This window comes from Phascolarctos cinereus, unplaced genomic scaffold (assembly GCF_003287225.1).
Source record: "Phascolarctos cinereus isolate Bilbo 61053 unplaced genomic scaffold, phaCin_HiC Scaffold_3;HRSCAF=262, whole genome shotgun sequence".
Classification (NCBI taxonomy): Eukaryota; Metazoa; Chordata; class Mammalia; order Diprotodontia; family Phascolarctidae; genus Phascolarctos; species Phascolarctos cinereus.
This window is the reverse complement of record NW_027555736.1, coordinates 170,486,623-170,506,592: the sequence shown is the minus strand read 5'-3', so window position 1 is coordinate 170,506,592 and position 19,970 is coordinate 170,486,623. Positions and strand designations below refer to the sequence as shown.

At 40.7% G+C, this 19,970-nt stretch overlaps 1 protein-coding gene across 1 annotated transcript; it reads left to right on the top strand.

Moving 5' to 3' along the window:
* The first annotated feature begins 1,317 nt into the window (after positions 1-1,317).
* On the top strand, positions 1,318-12,079 carry LOC110206876 (dehydrogenase/reductase SDR family member 2, mitochondrial-like). Its single transcript, XM_078151632.1, has 10 exons — positions 1,318-1,322; positions 3,672-3,727; positions 6,039-6,117; positions 6,248-6,419; positions 6,585-6,686; positions 7,552-7,611; positions 7,683-7,690; positions 9,044-9,095; positions 11,111-11,245; positions 12,050-12,079. Exons 1-10 carry the CDS (start codon positions 1,318-1,320, stop codon positions 12,077-12,079), a joined length of 699 nt encoding a protein of 232 aa, XP_078007758.1.
* Positions 12,080-19,970: the final 7,891 nt, after the last annotated feature.

Genomic DNA, 19,970 nt, shown 5'->3' with positions numbered 1-19,970 from the left:
GTGCCCCACCCAACCTAATTAAGAATAAGGGTCTGTAGAGCAGGAAGGCAATGACATTCTTAGGATGCTCTAGAGGGAAGGGACTTTCTCTTACTGTCAGGACGACCTTTTGATAGAGAAGGGAATATTACATTTGATATTAACAATATTAAAGTTCATTTTCCAGTCAGGGGTTTTCCTGCAAAGATACTGAAGTGGTTTTCTATTTCCTTCTCCAGCTCATTTTATAGATGAGGAAACTGAGGATAATGGGGTTAAGTGACTTGCCCAGGGTCACACAACTAGTAAGGGTCTGAGACTGGATTTGAACTCAGGTCTTCCTGAATCCATTGCTAAATCCATTTCAATACCTTTTGTGGGTGCTTAATGAATGTTGATTGAGGGGCAGCTAGGGGGCACAGTGGATAAAGCTCTTTCCTTGGAGTCAGGAGGACCTGAGTTCAAATTCGGCCTCAGACACTTGATACTTACTAGCTGTGTGGCCCTGGGCAAGTCACTTAACCCTGATTGCCTCACCAAAAAAAAATGTTGATTGATTGATTGTATACCATGGGCCTATGCTCTGAACATACATTAAACTGAATGTTGATAGTTTATGATTGGCAAGGTTACCTATCAACGCATCCCTGGACAAGTTTCTTTCCCATGGAGTCTCTGAGCAGAAAAAGGCATAAATTCTAGCCATTGGCAAATGGTGAAGAGGAAGTAACTGTCAAGGCTGAAGGAAGAGAAAATGAGGAACTCTAGCAACCTGCTGCCTGTGCCCAGGCCCCTCGACTTCCAATGTCTCACTACCCTGTTTCCTTCTATTGAGAAGCTCAGGAGTGTCCTTCTGCTCTGGACAGAAAAGAAGTGCTGTGGTGGAAACACTTGCTACACACATTTTGTTTCATTTTATTTTTTAGGCAATTGGGGTTAGTGACTTGTCAAGTGTTTGGTTTGAGGTCAGATTTGAACTCAGGTACTCCTGACTTAGGACCGGTGCTCTATTTTCTGCGCCACCTAGCTGCCCCTGCTACACACATTTTAAGAAGAGCATTGAGAAGCTAGGTGGCTCAGTGAATAGAGTACTGGACCTGAAGTCAGGAAGACATCTTCCTGAGTTCAAATCTGGCCTCAGATACTTACCAGCTGTGTAATCCTGGGCAAGTCACTTAACCCTGTTTACCTCAGTTTCCTCATCTGTAAAATTAGCTGGAGAAGGAAATGGCAAACCACTCCAGTATCTTTGCCAGGAAAACTCTAAATGTGGCCACAAGAGTCTGAAACAGCTGAACAACAACTACAATTGAGAAGCTAGAAAGGAGGGCAACCACGATGGAGTGAGGAATGGAAACCATACCACCTGAGCATCAGTTGAAGGAACTGTGCAGCTTGAATGCAGAGAAGAGAGGACCTAGAAAACAATAGCCATCTTCAAGTAGTTGAGGGGTTATGACTTTGAAGAAAGAGAGATTAGACTGGTTCTACATGACCCCAGAGGACAGAATCAAGATCATTAAAGATGATTTATTTCTCAGAGGCAAATTTTAACTCTACATAAAGAAAAACTTTGTATCAGAGTTATCCACAAGTGGAATGGGTGGCCACATAGGTGAGAAATCTTATAAATATGAGCCATGTGGAAGAGAATTAAATTATAAACCAAATTTTTTTTTAGGCATCAGAAGGTCTACAGCGAAGAACCCTTCTATATGTAGCTAGTATAGCCAAGGTTTCATTCAGAGAACAACTCTGGAGAATCATGAGTGTTCATTCAGGAGAAAACCCCTATATATATATCATATATCTTATTGGTAGCCTTCAAGTAGAGGCTGGATTACTATCTGTTAGGGATATTGGAAACAGAATTCCTCTTTTAGGTTTGTGTCTTTTCCAATCCACAGCTTCTGGGATTCTGTGAATAAAGAAGACCTCAGACTTTTCCAAATTCTGTAGCAAAGAAGAAGACATGTATTCAGCAAGAATGAAGCAAGATCAGTATTATCATCATGGACTACATGACCTCCAAGTTTCTATTAAATTCCAAACAAGTCAACAAGTACTTAGTAAGCACCTAATATAGATGGGCCAGGTATTGTCTGCAGGGCTTTGGGGATGCAAATACAAAAGAAGAAGCAATCTCTATTCTCATGAATGTTACAGTCTAACAAAGAGATAACAATCACACATATAAGTACAGAAAGAATAAATATAGAAGATATAAATGGAGCAAATTTAAGGTAATTCAGTACCAAGTAGCTAAGGAAGGTGGGAACTAGCAGTTGGGAGGATCAGGAAAGACTGATGGTTGAGCTGCATCTTGAAGGAAGAAAGGAACTTTGTAAGGTCCAGGTGAGGAGGGAGTTCATTCCAAGCATTATAGATAGTCAGTGAAAAGACAATGAAGCAAAATGTGGGGGAAGGGGGGACAAGTGCGGGGGGGGGGGGAAGGAGAGTAATAAACAAGGAGGCTGGAAAGATAGGAGGGGTCACTATGTGATGGAGTTTATATTTTATCTTAAGAGCAATAAAGAATGAAAGAGGGCATGACTTGACCAGATTGGCACTTAAGGAAAACCACTTTGCTAACAGTGGGGAAGATGGTTGAAGTAGGGAGAGACCTGAGGTAGGGATACCAATTACTGCATAAATAGGTACCTCAGCTGGAATCTCAGGTCTAATCTGAAGATTGGATGATAAAAAAATATATCACCTAATAAAAGATGAGAAAAAACCCCAAGATTTGATGACCCAATCAAAAGGATGTGGAGGAGAGGACAAGGAACTGTCTAGGGGTGTGTTCTGTGAGAAGTGAAAAACAGATAATTTCAATTTAAAGCCAGAGTAAGTAAGCAGAGGGGTGAGAAAGCTGGCCTTGGTACTAAGAGCCTGGCAGACTGCTCCTGGGGTCCTGTCTAAGCATCAGACAAGGTAGCCAGGATCCGCCTGAAGGTAATCTCTTGGTAACTCCTAGAATCTCCCAAACTAGCAGTTTTTGCTGAAAAGAGTAATCTACCCAATATTGTCTTCTGTGGAATTGCTCCTTGTTTGTCCTGAAAGGGAGGAGAGCAGTGCTGGGAGACACTGTGGTCACCTGAAGAAGCAACAAATTAATGGTGTCCAGTTAGGAGGAAAGGGTTGGAGCTTTTGAACTTCTGTTATATCATTCTTGATAACTTTCTCTTAGATAGATGCCTGACTATGGGCAAGAGCCATCTCTGAACTGGCATCTTTGTCCTGGGATTTTGTGGGGATGACAGTGGGCACTGGGGCATATGCTATTCCAGGAGAAGGTAGTTTGGTCTCCTTTTCCCACTGAAGGATTAAAGCATGTAGAACCACATTGTAATGCTTACACACACACACACACAGATACACACCCTGCCTTTTGGGGGCTTTGTGATTACCATTGGCTAAAATGAAACATTGATGATTGTTTAAAATTTTTTTTAAATTTTTAGGCAATTGGGGTTAAGTGACTTGCCCAGGGTCACACACAGCTAGTAAGTGTCAAGTGTTTGGTGTGAGGTCAGATTTGAACTCAGATCCTCCTGATTTAGGGCTGGTGCTCTACCCACTGCGTCACCTAGCTGCCCTAGATGATCATTTTACTTGAATTTTACTTATATAAAAATTCATGTGGAGAGTGTAGTCTAAAGGGTGTCCTCAGAAAGAAATGGTTTTCTTAGGTTCTATAATTACCAAGGGGATAGCCCTGTCTACAGTCCCCAGATCCTTATTCCAGGCTCTGGTTATGATGACTTTTTAATGTAACTATAGTTCTACACACAGGCCATTGGGCCATACTTCTTGCCTCCCTGGCCACAGTTAGAGGGTGCCTCAGTGCCTTGCACTGCAGCTGAATCACCAGTTGCTGTTCTGCAGAGATTTAGCCCCTTGTTCCTTGGTCTTCTTATCAATGAGTAGTCCTTGGGGACTTAGCCACCAGTTCCATTTATCATCTCTCAAACTGCACTGTATCTACCAATATTAGGAAGTTTGAAAAGTACTGGAGCTCCTCACTCACAAAAAGGTATTATATGGAAGCAAACCAGGCTAGACTATTCCCTCAACCACTTGCAAAATGTTCCTCTCATGTTTATTTCTTCTATTGGGCTGTCAACTCAAGGAAGGAATATCCTCATCTAGATTCTAAAACCTGTCTCATCTCTGGTGCCAGAGGTTCTTGTACCTACAGAATAACTGTCCTTCTCTCCCCTTGAGGTTGGGGCCAACAGAGGAGACCACCTCCCCAGGAGCTAGAATAACAGAACCCAGTTACTGTCAGGGGCTGAGGCGTCCAGGGAGGGAGCATGGGACACTGGAAAGAATGTTGTAATTGAAATCAGAATTTGAATCCCACCACTGCCAGTTATCTCTGACTTGACCTTTGGTTAGTCCTATGACATACACTCTTTCAGCCCCTTTTGGGGCTTTGGGCCAGATTACTGGGCAAAAGAAGAAAAGAAGATGGAAAGTTTAGAGCACTGATTCTCAACCTTTTTGGTCTCAGGACCCATTTTCACTTGTAAAAAAATTTTAAGGATCCTCCTTCAAAGAGCTTTTCTTCATGTTGATCATACATATTGATATTTGTCGTATAGAAATTCAAACATCTTAGTATTGTTAAGAAGATGGTTTCAATCTTGCTGATTCCCTGAAAGGGTCTTAGCCACTCCCAGAAATCTCACGACTACATTTTGAGAATCACTGGGCTAGACGATGGGCTAGGATTCTGCTTCACCTTTCCAATCTTCATCCTTCTGTCAGTGGATCACAGTTCCTGGGAAATGAAGCCAGACTTTCCATAGTACATGTGATGATGGGGGACTCTTTCACTGAATCTAGGAGCAACCTAAATTCCAAAAATTGAATGTAAACTAGAATACAACAATAGGCAAGCAGTGTTGTGTGGTGGAAGGAGCACTGGGGGTCAGGAGATCTAGGTTCCAATTCCAATTCTCCTATTAATTTGCTGTGTGACTTTGTTTAAGTCACTTTACTATTAATTGGATCTCAATTTCCTCATCTGTAAAATAAAGTAGATGAAGTCTAAAGTTTAGAGCAAGGTTAGATAAGACCCCATGGGCTAAAATTCTACTGGAGGAACTCAATCCAGGATGAATGGGAAACTGTCAAGAATGAAGTTGTGAAGATACAAATGGAAAAGACTCCAACGATGAGGAAAGTCAGGAGCTGTATGAAGAGACTGAAGTAAATGCCTAGGGAATTCACCAACCATCAAAAAATGGAACAAGCTGTCCAAAAAGGAATCTGAAAGATTTTTAGTGGATTACAAGCTTAATATCAGTCAATAGTGTAAAATAAAAGCCAAAAGAGATAATGTACTCTTAGGCTTCACTGGGACAGGCATTATGGTCAGGAATGTGGGTGGGATAGTCCTGCTATTCTCTCAGAATTATAGATTTGGAGCTAGAAGGGACCTTTGATAACTTTGAGTCCATTTTCTTCATTTTGCAGATTTGGAAACTGAGTCTGAGAGATTAAGTGACTTGTCCTGACTCACGCAGCTAGTAAGGGTCTGAGGTAGGATTCAAACCTGATCTTTCTGACTCCACTCCAATATTCTATCCATTATGCTGAGGAATCAAAGGACATGACAAATTTTCTGACCCTTACTGCTTATTACCAGATTGCTCTCCAAAGAGACAGCACCAATCCACTACTTCATGTGGAGTGGAGAGTTCCTGTTTCCCCACAACTATGCCAACATTATATTTCATCATGCTTAACTACCTTTGCCAGTGTAATGGGTGCCTCTAGTTTGAAGAGTTCTCCCTCTCTCTGAATCTCTTCTGACCCTTTCTATGACAGAGAAAGAAAAACACTTCTGTGATTCAAATTGAGTTGCTGATCCTGCTATTAACTTCAGGTGTGAATGGTTTTTTGTTTGTTTGTTTTCTTTTGTCTTGCCCATCTCAGGCTCCTTTTTTGGGACCAGGTCTACTAGGAAGAAGATTGATCACTAACTATCACGTAGAGGGCAGTGGTATGGCCCCAAAGGCATCTGTTTCTCCCTCTGGTCCCTTTCTCAGTGAGAATGAGAAGTACTGCAGCAGACAGGAGGGGAGTTCTGGTTGATAAAGTGGCCCTGATCACAGGTTCCACAGATGGGTGAGTGCTACTGATTGGGGGTTCAGAAAGGCATAGCTACTCTGAAATTTTCATCTCACAGCTTATGGTTCTCATTCCTGGTCCTCTGAAAGGGAGCATCTCTCTGTCTCTTTCCCCCAATCTCCCATAGGATTGGTTTTGCTGTTGCACAACATCTGGCCAGAGATGGGGCCCATGTGATTGTGAGCATCAGAAAACAACAGAATGTAGATTGTGCAGTTGAAAAACTTCAAGGACAGAGTGCTTCAGGAACCGTGTGCCATGTGGGAAAGGAAGAATATTGTAAGAGGCTAGTGTCCATGGTGAGAATACTTCTTGGCAAGGATGAGTATGAATATCACTGAGGAGACCATCTTTACAATTCCATATTCAGGTCTCAAAGGGACAGTGTCCTGGCAACAGTTTCATTTGTCCACTGTCCATCTGTCCACTGAGACTTAACCTCAACTCCTCTGATTTCCATCTAGGCTTCTGCAAAACATGGGTTTATCAACTTCCTGGTTTGTGTGGCAGGTGTCAGCCCTATGACTTGGAGTACACTGGGTGCCAGTGAAGAAATGTGGGACAAGGTAAGACCACACCCAGGATGGATCCTCCAAGAAGAGAGGCAGACATTTGCCTCATAGTTTGTGGGGTAAATTGAAGCATTAGTCGAGGTGAGGAACCCTCTGTCCTTTGGCAGCCTCTGATAATTAGAATCATAGATCTAGAACTGTGGGGTGGGAAGGATTTAGAAGTGATCAAATCCAGCCTCTTCATTTTGCAAATAAGGAAAAAAGAGCCCTAGAAAAGTCAAGTGACTGGCTCAGGGTTCATGAGTAGTCTTGAATGTATAATTAAAAGGATGCTTTGTGAACATTTAGAAGGGGAAGCAGTACTAAGAGTTGGAATAGTTTCATTAAAAGAACATCATTTGAGGCAGCTAGGTGGCACAGTGGATAGAGTACCAGCCCTGGATTCAGGAGGACCTGAGTTCAAATCTCACCTCAGGCATATAACACTTATTAGTTGTGTGACCTTGGACAACTCACTTTACCCCATTGCCTAACCTAAATACAAGAAAACCCCCCAAAAACATCACTCCATACTAATGTCATGTTTCTTCACTGAGCACAGTGAAGAGAACATTAGAAACATTCAACAAATTCTGACTGATTAATTGATTGAGAGTGTTACTATATTGGCAGCTCAGAAGTCTCATTTATCTGGATTTTAGTGCATCATTTGAGAAAATCTCCTATATTTTCCTTGAGGATGAAGATGAATAAATGTGGGGAACAGATGATAAAATAATCTGGACCCAAAGTGAAGTCACTAATTAGTTAATCTCACCCCAGTCTACTTTTTATTGGGCCACCTCTGCTCCTAAGGCCATCTGAGTAGTGACAGGAGGTAGAGAAGTCTCCCTTTACACCATCCTTTTCACGGTTTTAGATAATGGATATTAGTGTGAAAGCACCAGGCCGGCTTGTGAAGCTGGCTTTACCACACATGGTGACCCTAGGAGAAAAGGAGGAGGAACAAGACATTTGGGCAAAACCAGATCCGAGGTAAGAGAGACCCAGGAAAACCAGTTCTCCTTGGGAGAGTCAACCCCACTTTCCAGATTTCTCTCTGTCTTTACATTTCCATGACTTTCTCTGGATTTAGAGAAGAAGAGGAATGATCTTCCCTCAAACTGTAACCAGGACCTGAATGATCACTACCTATCTCCTATAAAATGGGACTGCTGATCAGAGTCAGGGACTGTCTGGCTCTGCTTGGACCTCCCTGTTTGGATTAAAAAGTCAATGTTCTACATTTGGAACAGAAGAAATTACATTAGATCAGCAAATATTTATGAACCATGCACTATGTACAAGCACTAGGACAGGTTCCTGGAGATACAAAAAAAAATGAAATAATTCCTGCCCTCAGGGAGTTTTCATTCTAATGGGAGAATACAGCACATATGCAAGTAACCACAAAGTATAGAGAGTAATACAGAGTAATTTCAGGGGAATGAAAGAATAATAACTGGGGAGGTGGGTAGAGACAGAATCAGGAAAGGGCTTCCTGTAGGAGGAGGCAATCTAAGCCATGCTTTGAAGGAAGCCAAGGATTCTATTTTAAATGTTCTCTGTCATTCTTTCCATGTAAACAGAGTTGTATTATTCCTTCTCAAGGATGACTACGAAACCTGGGCTCTAATGGGCTATTAAGTCATTTCATAAGGGAATGTGCCGTGGTTGCCCATCACTGTAAGGAGGAACCTGCATGTGAGTTCTTGATTCAACTGTAATCATAACCATGGCTAGGACACAAATAATAATACAGCTGTGCTGCTACTAACTTGGCCTATTTATGTCAAAAGCAGCAGATGACATACTACCTTGTATCATACTTTTCATATTCTTGTCATAACTGTGCCTCTTGGGTTGTAAGGTCTTTGAGAAGTGAAGGATGTATCCTTTCCCATTTTAATTGGTTTTTTTTTTGTTTTTTTTTTTTACTATTTCTTTGTCTCCAGTATTTAGTATAGGTCTTAGAACATAGTTGGTGCTTAATTACAGAATCAGAGAATTTTCGAGTGGGAAGTATTATCAGAGGTCATAGCATCCAACTCTGCTGATGAAGAAACTGAAGCCAAGAAATGTGAAGTGACTTGCCTAAAGTCACAAAGATATCAATTAGCAGAGTTGGAATTTGAATCCAGGTCTTCTGACTCCTAAACAGCACTTCCTTCCATTGCACCTGGTTGCTGATTGAACATATGCAGAAGTATGTCTACCAAAGGTGAAGTTTAGCTGAGTGTGGCCTCAGGATAGAACCTTGATTCCTCCCCTCCAGGGAAAAGCCCATCCATCCTCCTTCACCCTTTCTTTCCCCAGCAGACATCTAATCATCTGGCCAAACTCAACTCTCAATGTTTCCTCTCTCTTTGTAGGGCAAGTGCTGTGGTTTTTGTTTCCTCTATTATGGCCTATGCTCCTGTGATAGTAAGTGTTGTTCTAATCTTCAACTCTTGGTATGATTGGTGGTTCATAAGGCAGGTTTGACAATTGCATCCACCTGAGCTTGGAAGGGAGGGCTCAGGCCATAGGGATGTGTCTAACAAGAACATTCCTGTAAATTAAAGACAGAAGCCACCTCCTCTCTTCATCTCTCACCTCCATCAAAACTTTACCTGAGGTTGATTGTATATGAGAGGAGCCAAATCAATCACCCTTCCAGGCTCAGCTAACTCAAGCTGACAACAAGAGGCCATGGGCACAAGGGAAGGAAGCTCTGTCTTTTTTCATCATTCATATGTTAAATTTATTCATTCAAACATTTATGCTTAGGGAAAAAAGGTTTAAAAGTACACATGCATACTACCATATGGGCTTATAGACACAAAGTCACTGAGCGTCACCATCCATCGAGTGCGTCTTCCTTGTATTTCCTGTATCTCAGCAAAGCCCTAAAGGGGCTTAGCTCTGTCCAGAGTTCTGAACTCAGGCCACCAGGCCTCCTCCTGCTGGGACCCAGGAGGTCAAAATGGTTGGATGGAAGAAGGGTGGGGGGGGGGAGAGGAAGCAGCAATAGTGTTTGCAAATGGGACAATAAGAATAGAAAATAAATGGAGAAAAATATATTTCCTCTTGTAACAGTCTCTGGCTAAAGCCTTCCCCCTTTTCGTCAATTTATAAGTATTTATTTTCTCTCCCTTCCCTCTCCCCCACCCCATCTAATGAACAAAGCAATATCCAAAAAGAGAACCCTTATACCAAATGTGTATAGTCAAGGTATGTCCAAAAATATGGATCTCATTCTGCATTATGTGTCCTCTCTCTGTTGGGAGGGTGAGTAAATCTTTGGTCTTCAGTCTTCTGGAACCATGGTTTGTCATTGCATTGACTGGCATTCTAGAGCCTTTGAAAGTTGTTTGTCTATATAATGTTATTGTTGTTGTATAAATTGCTCTCCTAGTTCTGCTCATTTTACTCTTCATTAATTTATACCGGTCTTTCCAGCTTTCCCTGCAACTGTCCATTCTGCCATTTGTCATGGCCCAATAAATGCCATCATATCCATATGTCATCATTTGTTTAGCCATTAACAAATTGGGGGGGGGGGGAAACATCTCCTAGGTTTCTAGGTTTTTTTCCTGTTACAAAAAGAGCTACTAAAAATATTTTTGTACTGGCCTTTTCCTTTTTGATTTCTTTACCAGTAATACCAGTAGTGGTATTAGTAAGTGAAAGGGAATGCACTGTTTAGTGACTTTCAGGCATCATTCCAAATTACTTTCCAGGATAGCTGAAGCAATTCAAAGTTCCACCAACAGTGTTTTTGGGTACCTGTTATTCTGGAAGTTACAAGGCTCCATGTTTTAACATGTGTTCTCAAGAGAGGCAGCATAGAGGAGTAGAGAGTGTGTTAAGTTTGGAGACAGGAAGACCTTGGTTCAAATTCTGCCTCTGACACTTTTAGCGGAGTGACCATGTCAATTCATTTCACCCATTTGAACCTCAGTTTCTTGAGCTGTAAAATGACATATAAAATGAAGGAGTTGTACTCGATGTCTTGTCAAGGCCCTTTCAGCTGTAAATATCTAATTCTATGAAATCTAATCTCAGAAGGGAATCTTATTCCAAGAACTTTTCCTTGCCCTCTCACTCTTTGGTGACTCTTAATGTGAGGAAGAGGCTAGTAAATATCTTTGACTGATTATCATTTAGAAGGCACAGCTTGGTCCTGTCCCAAAAATCTGTGCCACCATTTAAGATTTAGTGCAGGGGCAGAGCTAGTCACTCTGTGGTCTACCCACTTCATTTTACAGATGATGACACAGGAGCCCTGAATAGTGAAGTCACTTGTCCAAGGTCATACAGTATAAATAGTGGAGCCAAGATTTGGAGCCAGGTCTCCATTCCAAATTTAATTCTCTTTTCATTGCACTACTCTGTGCAATCGGTGGCTTAGTTCACAAAGGGAGGTGATAGGAATTGTTATGTGTTTCCAATCCTAGACTCTGGGTCCCTACAATGTCAGCAAGACAGCCCTCCTGGGGCTCACCAGAACCTTGTCTTTGGAGCTGGCACCAAAGGGCATCCGAGGGAACTGCTTGGCACCAGGAGTAATCAGGACCCAGTTCAGCCAAGTGGTAAGGACTTGGTCTTCCTCTCCTTGAAGCTGCTCTCATCACCACCCCTGCTCTGTAGAGACCTGAACAGTTAAGGGCTGGGGCCCTCAGACTTCAGTTCTGCAGCTCTGAGAGCTCCAACTCAAGAAGACCTTCCTTTGCTTGTGAGGTATTGGGGACCTGCTCAACCCCCACCTGGTTGTTGTCCTTTCCAAGAGGCAACATTTCAGGCCCTTTCTGAGCTTTGTTATTGCTGTTACTGTCTTTTGTATTGGCATTCTTCAAGAGTATGAGGATTGTTGTGGTGACCATCCACAGACCTAGCAAGAAAAGAAGCCCAGGACCCTTTCCTTTCCACTACCTGCCCTGAATCCTGTCTGCTGTCTATTTTGTTAGGATAAGAACAGGGATACCTGTCCTCCAAGATTCCTGTTCATCTACTTCACACTTTGCATATCTCACCTCTCTAGAAGAGCAGTAATGTTTTCCTCAGAAACCTCATGCAAATTCTGGACCAGAACAAATAGTGTGGGATTGGGGTCATGGCCACCAAAGCCTCTATCTCAAAGGAAAACTAAGTGGGTAGTGCTAAACTTTTGTCTTTCCTCTTTTCCCCTCAGATCTGGAAGGATAAAAATTTTCTCCAGAATTTCATGAAACAACATAGATAGACAAGGTAATTGTCATATTCTTTAGAAGAAAATTGAGTAGAGAAGTTTCTAGGGTATTCTTTTTTTTCACTCTTCACTTTTTCTTCCACCAATGCTATTCTGGTCATCCCAGTGTCAGTGTAATCCTCAGAAATTTCTGTGTGTCTCTGTGTAGCCCAGTCCCATGTTCAACTCTAGGAAGTAAGAGGGTCTTCACAGAGTAAGGAAAGGCTTCTATTTTTTTTCTGTTTTTTCTCTAATTTTTTTTTTGAGCAGCAATACCAGTCAATGGAGGCAATGGGAGACATGGCAATAAAGCATAGCCCAGCCTCCTTTCTTTCTTTCTCTGCCTGCAGGGTGGGGTGTCCAGAAGAATGTGCTGGAGTTGTGTCTTTCCTGTGTTCTCCAGACTCCAGCTACACTACAGGAGAAACTATTATGGTGTCAGGTTTTTCTCCACGACTCTAAGGGAGTATGGCCAACAACCTCAATCCTTAAAGCATGGTCCTAAAGAATAGCAGGCTACCTCTTAGGATCGAGCAAATTTCAGGATTTCAGGTCACACAGCTGGATTTTTCTGATATGTAGCTTTTATTTGTGGGTATGAGGGAGAAAGGGAGGGGAAACTGGGTTATCTCACTTGTGAACATGGAATTAGTAGTTCACAAACATCCTAGTAGAAGAAATTCCATTTCTTGGGTGAATGACTTTGGGTTTAGAATCAGGGTATCATAGGTTTAAAGCTTACATGGAATTAAGTGATTATGTAGTTTATCCTCCCATTGAAAAAAATAAATTTTATTTTTTTTGTTGAACAAAAATTTATTTTCTCTCCCTTCCACCTTCTCCCTCCATGTGAAAGAAAAACAAAACCTTTGTTAACAACTAGTCAAAGTAAACAAATTCCTCTATTGCCCATGTCCAAAAGGTTCGTATCTCATTGTGTACCTTGAGTCCATCATCTCTCTGTCAGGAGGTGGGGAACATATTTCACCATTGGTCCTTAAGTCTTTCAAAGTTTTTTTCAGTGTCATAAATATCCCCAGGTCTCTGAAACCTCCCCTTTCTTCATTTCTCATAGCATAATAGTAGTGAATTATTATTTGGTATATTGCATATGCCACAATCTGTTTAGCCATTCCCCAATTGATAAGTACCCCCTTGTTTTCTAGTTCTTTGCCACTACAAAAAACACTGCTCCAAATATTTTTGTACACATTGGCCCTTTTCTTATCTCTTGGGGGTATCAGCTTACTAGTGATATTTTTGGGTCAAAGGACATGAAAGTCCAGAGATTTTAAGTGACTTGCCCAAAGTCACACAAGTAGTAAAAGGGAGAGATTTGAATCCAGGTCTTCTGATGCTAAATTCAGAGCTCTTCCCAAGATACCAGGCTGTTTATAGATAGTCTGGTCCCCCTTCTTTGTCACCTCAAGAGGTTAGACACTGATATCACTTTGATACGTTAGATCAGGGTTCTACTTTTGCATGGAAAAATGAGTCCTCAGATTTAAGAATCAGATGAACTTTCTATCTCTCTTTTTTTAAAGCTTTTATTTAGTATTTAATTTTCCCCCAGTTACATGTAAAAACAATCTTAGCATTTTTAAAGCTTTGAGTTCCAAATTTTCTCCCTTCTTCCATCCCCAACCCCCATTGAGAAGGCAAGCAATTCCATTAGGTTATACATCTGTAATCATGCAAAACATATTCATAATAGTGATGTAGTGAAAGAAAACATAGACAAGAAAAAAACTCAAGGAAAATAAAGTGAAAAAAGTATGCCTCAATTTCTATTCAGACACCAACAGTTTTTTCTCTGGGGATGGATAGCATTTTTCATCATAAATCCTTCAGAATTGTCTTGGATCATTGTATTGCTGAGAATAGGTAAGTCATTCACGGCTGATCATCTTACAAAATTGCTGTTACTCTGTACACAGTACATTTCACTTTGCATCAGCCCATACAAGTCTTTATAGGTTTTTCTGAGAGCGTTCAGCTAATCACTTCTTATAGTACAATAGTATTCATCATAATTACGTACCACAATTTGTTCAGCCATTCCCTAATTGATGGGCATCCCCTCAACTTCTAATTCTTTACCTCCAGAAAAGAGGTCTATAAATACTTTGGTACCTATAGGTCCTTTTCCTTTTTTTTTTTTTAATCTCTTTTGAGATACAGACCTAGTAGTGGTATTGCTAGGTCAAAGGGTATTTATTCATGGTTTTCTAGCTGTTGGGGCATAATTCCAAATTGTTCTACAAAATGGTTGAATCAACGCACAACTCCACCAATAGTGCATTAAAGTCTCTCTCTTCCCATGTTCCCTCCAGCATTTGTCATTTATCTTTTCTGTCCTGTTAGCCAACCTAATAGATATGAGGTAGTACCTCAGAATTGTTTCAATTTTCATTTCTCCAATCAATAGTGAATTAGAGCATTTTTTCATATGGCTATAGGTAGATAGCTTTGATTACTTCGTCTGAAAACTGATCATACCTTTTGATCATTTATCAATTGGGGAATGGTTCTTATTTTTATAAATTTGTCTCAGTTCTCTATATGTTTGAGAAATGAGGCCTTTATCCGAGAAATTGACTTCAAAAATTTTTTTCACAGTCACTATTGCTAACTGTATTTCCCTCCATCCTATTCCTGCCCCTCCCAGTTTACTTTATTCTCTCTCTCCTTTCACCCTGTCCTTCTTCAAGAGTGTTTTGCTTCTGACTACCCCTTCCTCCAATCTGATCTCCCTTCTATCACACCACCCCCTTCTCTTATCCCCTTCCCCTCCTATTTTCCTGTAGGGTAAGATAGATTTCTATACTCAACTGAGTGTGTATGTTATTCCCTCTTTGAGTCAATTCTGATGAGAGTAAGGTTCACTCACTCTCCCTCACCTCCCCCCTCTTCCTGTCCATTGCAAAAGCTTTTTCTTGCCTCTTTTATACGAAATAATTTATCTCATTCTATCTCTCCCTTTCTCTTTCTCCCAGTACATTCCTCTCTCATGCCTTAATTTTATTTTTTAGATATCATACCTTCATATTCAACTCACACCTGTGCCCTCTGTCTATATATGCTCCCCTAATAAATAAATAAAATAAATAAAAGAATTTGTTCTGTGAAGTTTGGATTCAGTCAGAGGGCCACATTTGAGGACCCAGAGGGCCACATGTTTCCCACCCCTGCACTAGATTATCTCACTATCCCATCCAAAAAATGGTTAAATAGGGATGTTGGCTCTCTCCACTCCTATTTGACACAGGTTCCTAAATCTTAGCAATTGCAATAAAGCATGAAAAAAGAAATTAATGGAATAAAGTTAGAAAATAAACTGAGAGAGTTACCCCTAGGTCAGCTTAAGAATTTTTACATGTAATGGGAAGTAAAATAGCAAAAAAGGCATAGTCAAAGGGATTCCCTTAAATGAGCCAGAGAAAATAGAAAGTGGAAAAGCCATTAGGTTACCTAAAAATTTATCCCTGTGGTCTAATCAAGATAATGTGGTTTTTGTCAGGCAATACAAACCTTTTTCTTCTTCTGATCTCTCTATGTGGAGATATATTGTTTGATGAACTTTCTGGAGACAAGAGGGTGAGAATCCTAATCATTTTTACAATGGGCTATGCAGAAGTGCTAAACTGTATTCCAGGCTAGACCCCTTTAATCCACGAGATGCTCATATTATCCACACCCATTTGTTAAAAACATTTCTATAACCAATACCTTAGTTTGTATAGTATGCCTATTGAGACAGGAAAAAGGTAAAAGGAGCAGGAATTTAAGAGAGACCAGGTCCCAACATGTCAGTCCCAGCTTTTCTCTAGATGTTCTCTTCGCCCTCTTTCCACACCAATTTTAAAAGATTGAGTAATAACTTTTTGTATCAATAAGATATCCAGTAGGAATGTAAGAAATGCTAACCGACCGACTGAAACTAAGCATGGAAAGAAATGTTGTTCTAACTCAGAGAAGCAGAGGTTAGAGAGTAAGTTCTCTTCCTTCTTTTAAGGCTGAACCTTTAATTGGAAAATGATCTTGAAAACTAACACTGTGTAAATACAGGTTTGATTCGATCCTATATATATGAAATTCTTGAGTACCTCCATCAGGTTTTTCACCTCTCCTGAGACTCTATTTTAATTTCATTTTCTTTCTTTTGGATTCCAATTGGCCTAATCCTTCCCAGAGGAGAAATATTTTAGATTATGCCTCCTTCTTTTCAACTTTGAGGTTTTTTTTAAATGTGTTTTTGGAAGATTGAAAGCTGAAATTCTATTTTCCTCTTAATGGCTTCTAACAGCCACTGATAAAAGGAGTCCCATTCAGGGTGTTTGATTTTTGGTTCTGTTTTGTCAAGGTACATCTTTAAATAGTTAATTTTATCCTTATCTGAGGACCCTGAATGTGGTCAAGAGTTTTCAAGGATCAGATCCTAGAATTTGCAAGCATCCCAACTATATTTGAAAGCCATTTAACTGGCTGCAGTTCCCTTAAGGTGCCAGATAAAGAGGACCCTAAATTTCCCATGGGTCTTTACCAGTATTCTCAATTAAAATGGTGACTCAACTGAAAATGATGGGCAGTCAGATTCAAGCAGGACTAGGTACTTACAGATCCAATGGGTGGGGACTTGGGCACAAGGGGCCTGTGCTGGTACTAGAGCATTTAGAAGCTCACTCCCAGGATAGCTCAAGACACAATCTCCAATTAATCCCACAACTACCATCCTTAATGGGAGCTCTGAAATAAATCAAATTCATAAGTGAAGGAAAAAGGCATCTTTAATTGAGATAAAGAAGGTTGAGAGCCTTGTTCCTCCATATATCTGAGTATCTAGATGTCCACCGAGAAAACCTAAAGGTTTTTATACTTTCAGAAGGAAAAAGTGTATGTGTGTGTATGTGGGGGAATCATATGAAGAGCAAAGTCTAGTCATGAGGCCCCATCCACCCTTGGCAATCAGAAAGAGAAAACCCACTTCATTCTGGTTGTTTTTACCCTTTATGATCCCCTTTCTCCCAAACTTTAATGAGGAGGCAAGGACACTTTTGGAAGCTGTGGCTAGCCTAAGCTACTTCTGTTTACAGGTTAAACAGGGCTTAAAGATTCTCTGAGTATGGAGTTCCACCCAGCCTAATAGAGAGTACGTGCCTATAGTGTAGGCCTTTAAGGACATTCGTAGGATGCTTTATGTGAGGTTGAAGCTCAGAGAAGAGAGGCCCTGGAAGATGATAGCCATTCTCAAGAAGTTGAAGGGTTATGACTCTGAAGAGAGATTAGACTGGTTCTACATGACCCCAGAGGACAGAATCAAGATCATTAAAGAGAGTTTATTTCTCAGAGGCAAATTTTAACTCAATATACAGAAAAACATAGTATCTATCAGAATTGTCCACAAGTGGAATGGGTGGCCACATAGGAGAGAAATCTTTTAAATATGATCTGTGTAGAAGAGAATTAAATTATAAATCAAAGTTTTTTTTTTAAGATATCAGAAGATCTATAGGGAAGAATCCTTATAAATGTAATTAGTATAGCCAAGGCTTCATTCAGAGAGCAGCCCTAGAGATTCATAAGAGTTTCTTTAGGAGGAAACCCCTATATATCTCCTGAGTAGGGGAAAGGTTGTGAATTTCCTCTTATTGGTGGCCTTCAAGTAGAGGATGGATAATCATCTGCTAGGGATATTGGAGAAAGAATTACTGTTTGGTTTGGCCTTTTCCAATTCTGAGATTCTGTGATCCATCTGTGATGGATAAAGATCACCTCAGACTTTTCCAAAAAAGAAGACGTTTGTATTCTGCAAGGATGAAGCAAGGTCAGCATTATCATCATCAACAACATGATTAAAGTCGGCTGACTCTCCTTGTCGATACCTGATGAATTTAGATACTAACGATGACATGCTATGAAAATTGGCTTCCCCCCACTCAGAAGAAACTATTTGCATGACCCATCTCCCTTTTTCTCCACCCTCAAAATCATTCCCTTTCTTCCACACCATTCATCATCCTCTAAATGTCATTCCACTCTTTGCATGACTTCCCTGAGTTTGGTGGGTTCTGCAGCCCTCTTTCTAATGCTCCTGATGATTCCAAGTAAAGCTACATTGACTCTAAATTCTCAGTGCCTGTGTCCACTCTGCCCTTGCTTTCACCTCTCTGTTCCTAAAAAGACCTGTCTGGTGCCCTTGGGTCACTCCAGTTTTTCAGGGGCCTGCATTTCCTCCATTACCCAGATATAACTGAGTTCCAAGAAAAGGGAATCATTGCCTAAGTGGGAGAATCAATGCTTCTGAGAAGCTACTGCATCTACTAGGGTATCTCTGGACACACATGTTTTTGATCATGTACAACCCATCCTACATCTAGCCTGCTTTTTCTCCACTTGGAAGCTCTTTGCAAGAGAAAGAGAGATAGATACTCATGGATTACTATGCTTACTTATAGCTCTTGATCAGTGGCCTTTCCACAATTAGTTTTAACTTAAACTCCCCAAAATGGGTAGAAAAGATCATAATATCATGGCTATAAAATTGGAAGGGATCTCAAAGGTCATTTAGTCCAATCCCCTAATTTTATAGGTCAGGGAGGTTGTGACTTGTCCTAGGTTATATAAGGAATATTCATCTGAGATAAAATTTGAATTCAGGTCCTATGACTATATATATATGTACTCCTTGTCTTCCCCATTAGAACATAAGCTCTGTGTAAATATGGATTATTTTATTCTTTGTGTTTATATCCCAGTACCTAGCACAGTGCCTGACATATAGTAGATGCTTAATAAATTCTGATAGATTCTGAAGATCACCTGGCAGGATGAGATACCAGACACTAGGTCCTTTCTCAAACTAAACTGCCAAGCATTTAAACTCTGCTTCAGAGAGTGCAACTCCAATAGGTATGCCATGTTGTTCTAACGCAAAATGTACGCTTGCCAAAAAGATAGTTTTATGGAGAACTCACATAGGTCAAGCATTCACATGGTGGTCAGAAGAAGTGATACAAGGACACTCTCAAAGTCTTTCTTAAAAATTTTGGAATTGATTGTGTGACATGGAAGACACTGGCACAGGCCTGTTCACCATGGCATGATCTCATCAGAAAAGGTGCTGTGCTCTATGAGCAAAGCAGAATTGAAGCAGCTCAAAAGAAACGCAAGATACACAAATTTAGACAATCCACATGGACTATTCACATGTTCGCATGGACTATTTGTGCCCAACCTGTGGCAGAACATTCTGATCTGGTATTGGTTTGATCAGCCATGGTCAGACACACTGTAATTTGACTGTAGCATAATGATGTCATTTTGGTTCTGTTCTAGAACAAAGGACAACAACCAGCTAACAAGTTGATTGATTGATTGATTGGGTCTCCTCTAACTTGTCTGATCACTTCTCAGTCTCCTTTACTTGATGATATCCCACCCCTAACTGGGGGCTTACCCCAAGGCTCTGATCTTTGCCATCTTCTCTTCCCTGTCTAGGCTAATTCTCTTGGTGACATCAGCCCCCATAGATTTCATTAGCATCTTTACGTTGATGATTCTCAGATTTATTTATCTAGCCTGAGTTTCTCTTTTGAGCACCAGTTGTAGCACATTATAATAAAAACATTTTTTGAGCAAATCACTTCACAAGTATTATTTTATCCTCACAACAACCCTGCGAGGTGGGTGTTATTATTATACCCATTTTACATGTTCCAGGGTTTAATAGCAATTAGAGTCAGGAACCTTATAACCCAACTCTTAGGCAATTTGATTCTGCCCAGCCCTGATTCTACCCTCTTCGGATGAATGCCAATTTTTGTCTCTGTCAACTTGTTTTGGGGGAAGGAAGGTTTGGACCTAGGATTCATGGGTGTAGGAAACTCCCATTATGGAAACTCCCCCACTAGTTCAGGTCATCAACTTGTCTATGATGTATAGTCTTTGCCTGGGGTACAGGTAAGTTAAGTGATATGTCTATGGTTACATAATATGTGATGGAAATGGAACTTGAACTTGGGTGTTGTAGGTCAGGGCAGTAGAAGAACTGGGGAGATTTGAATTAACTGCCACACTCACACAATTCACTT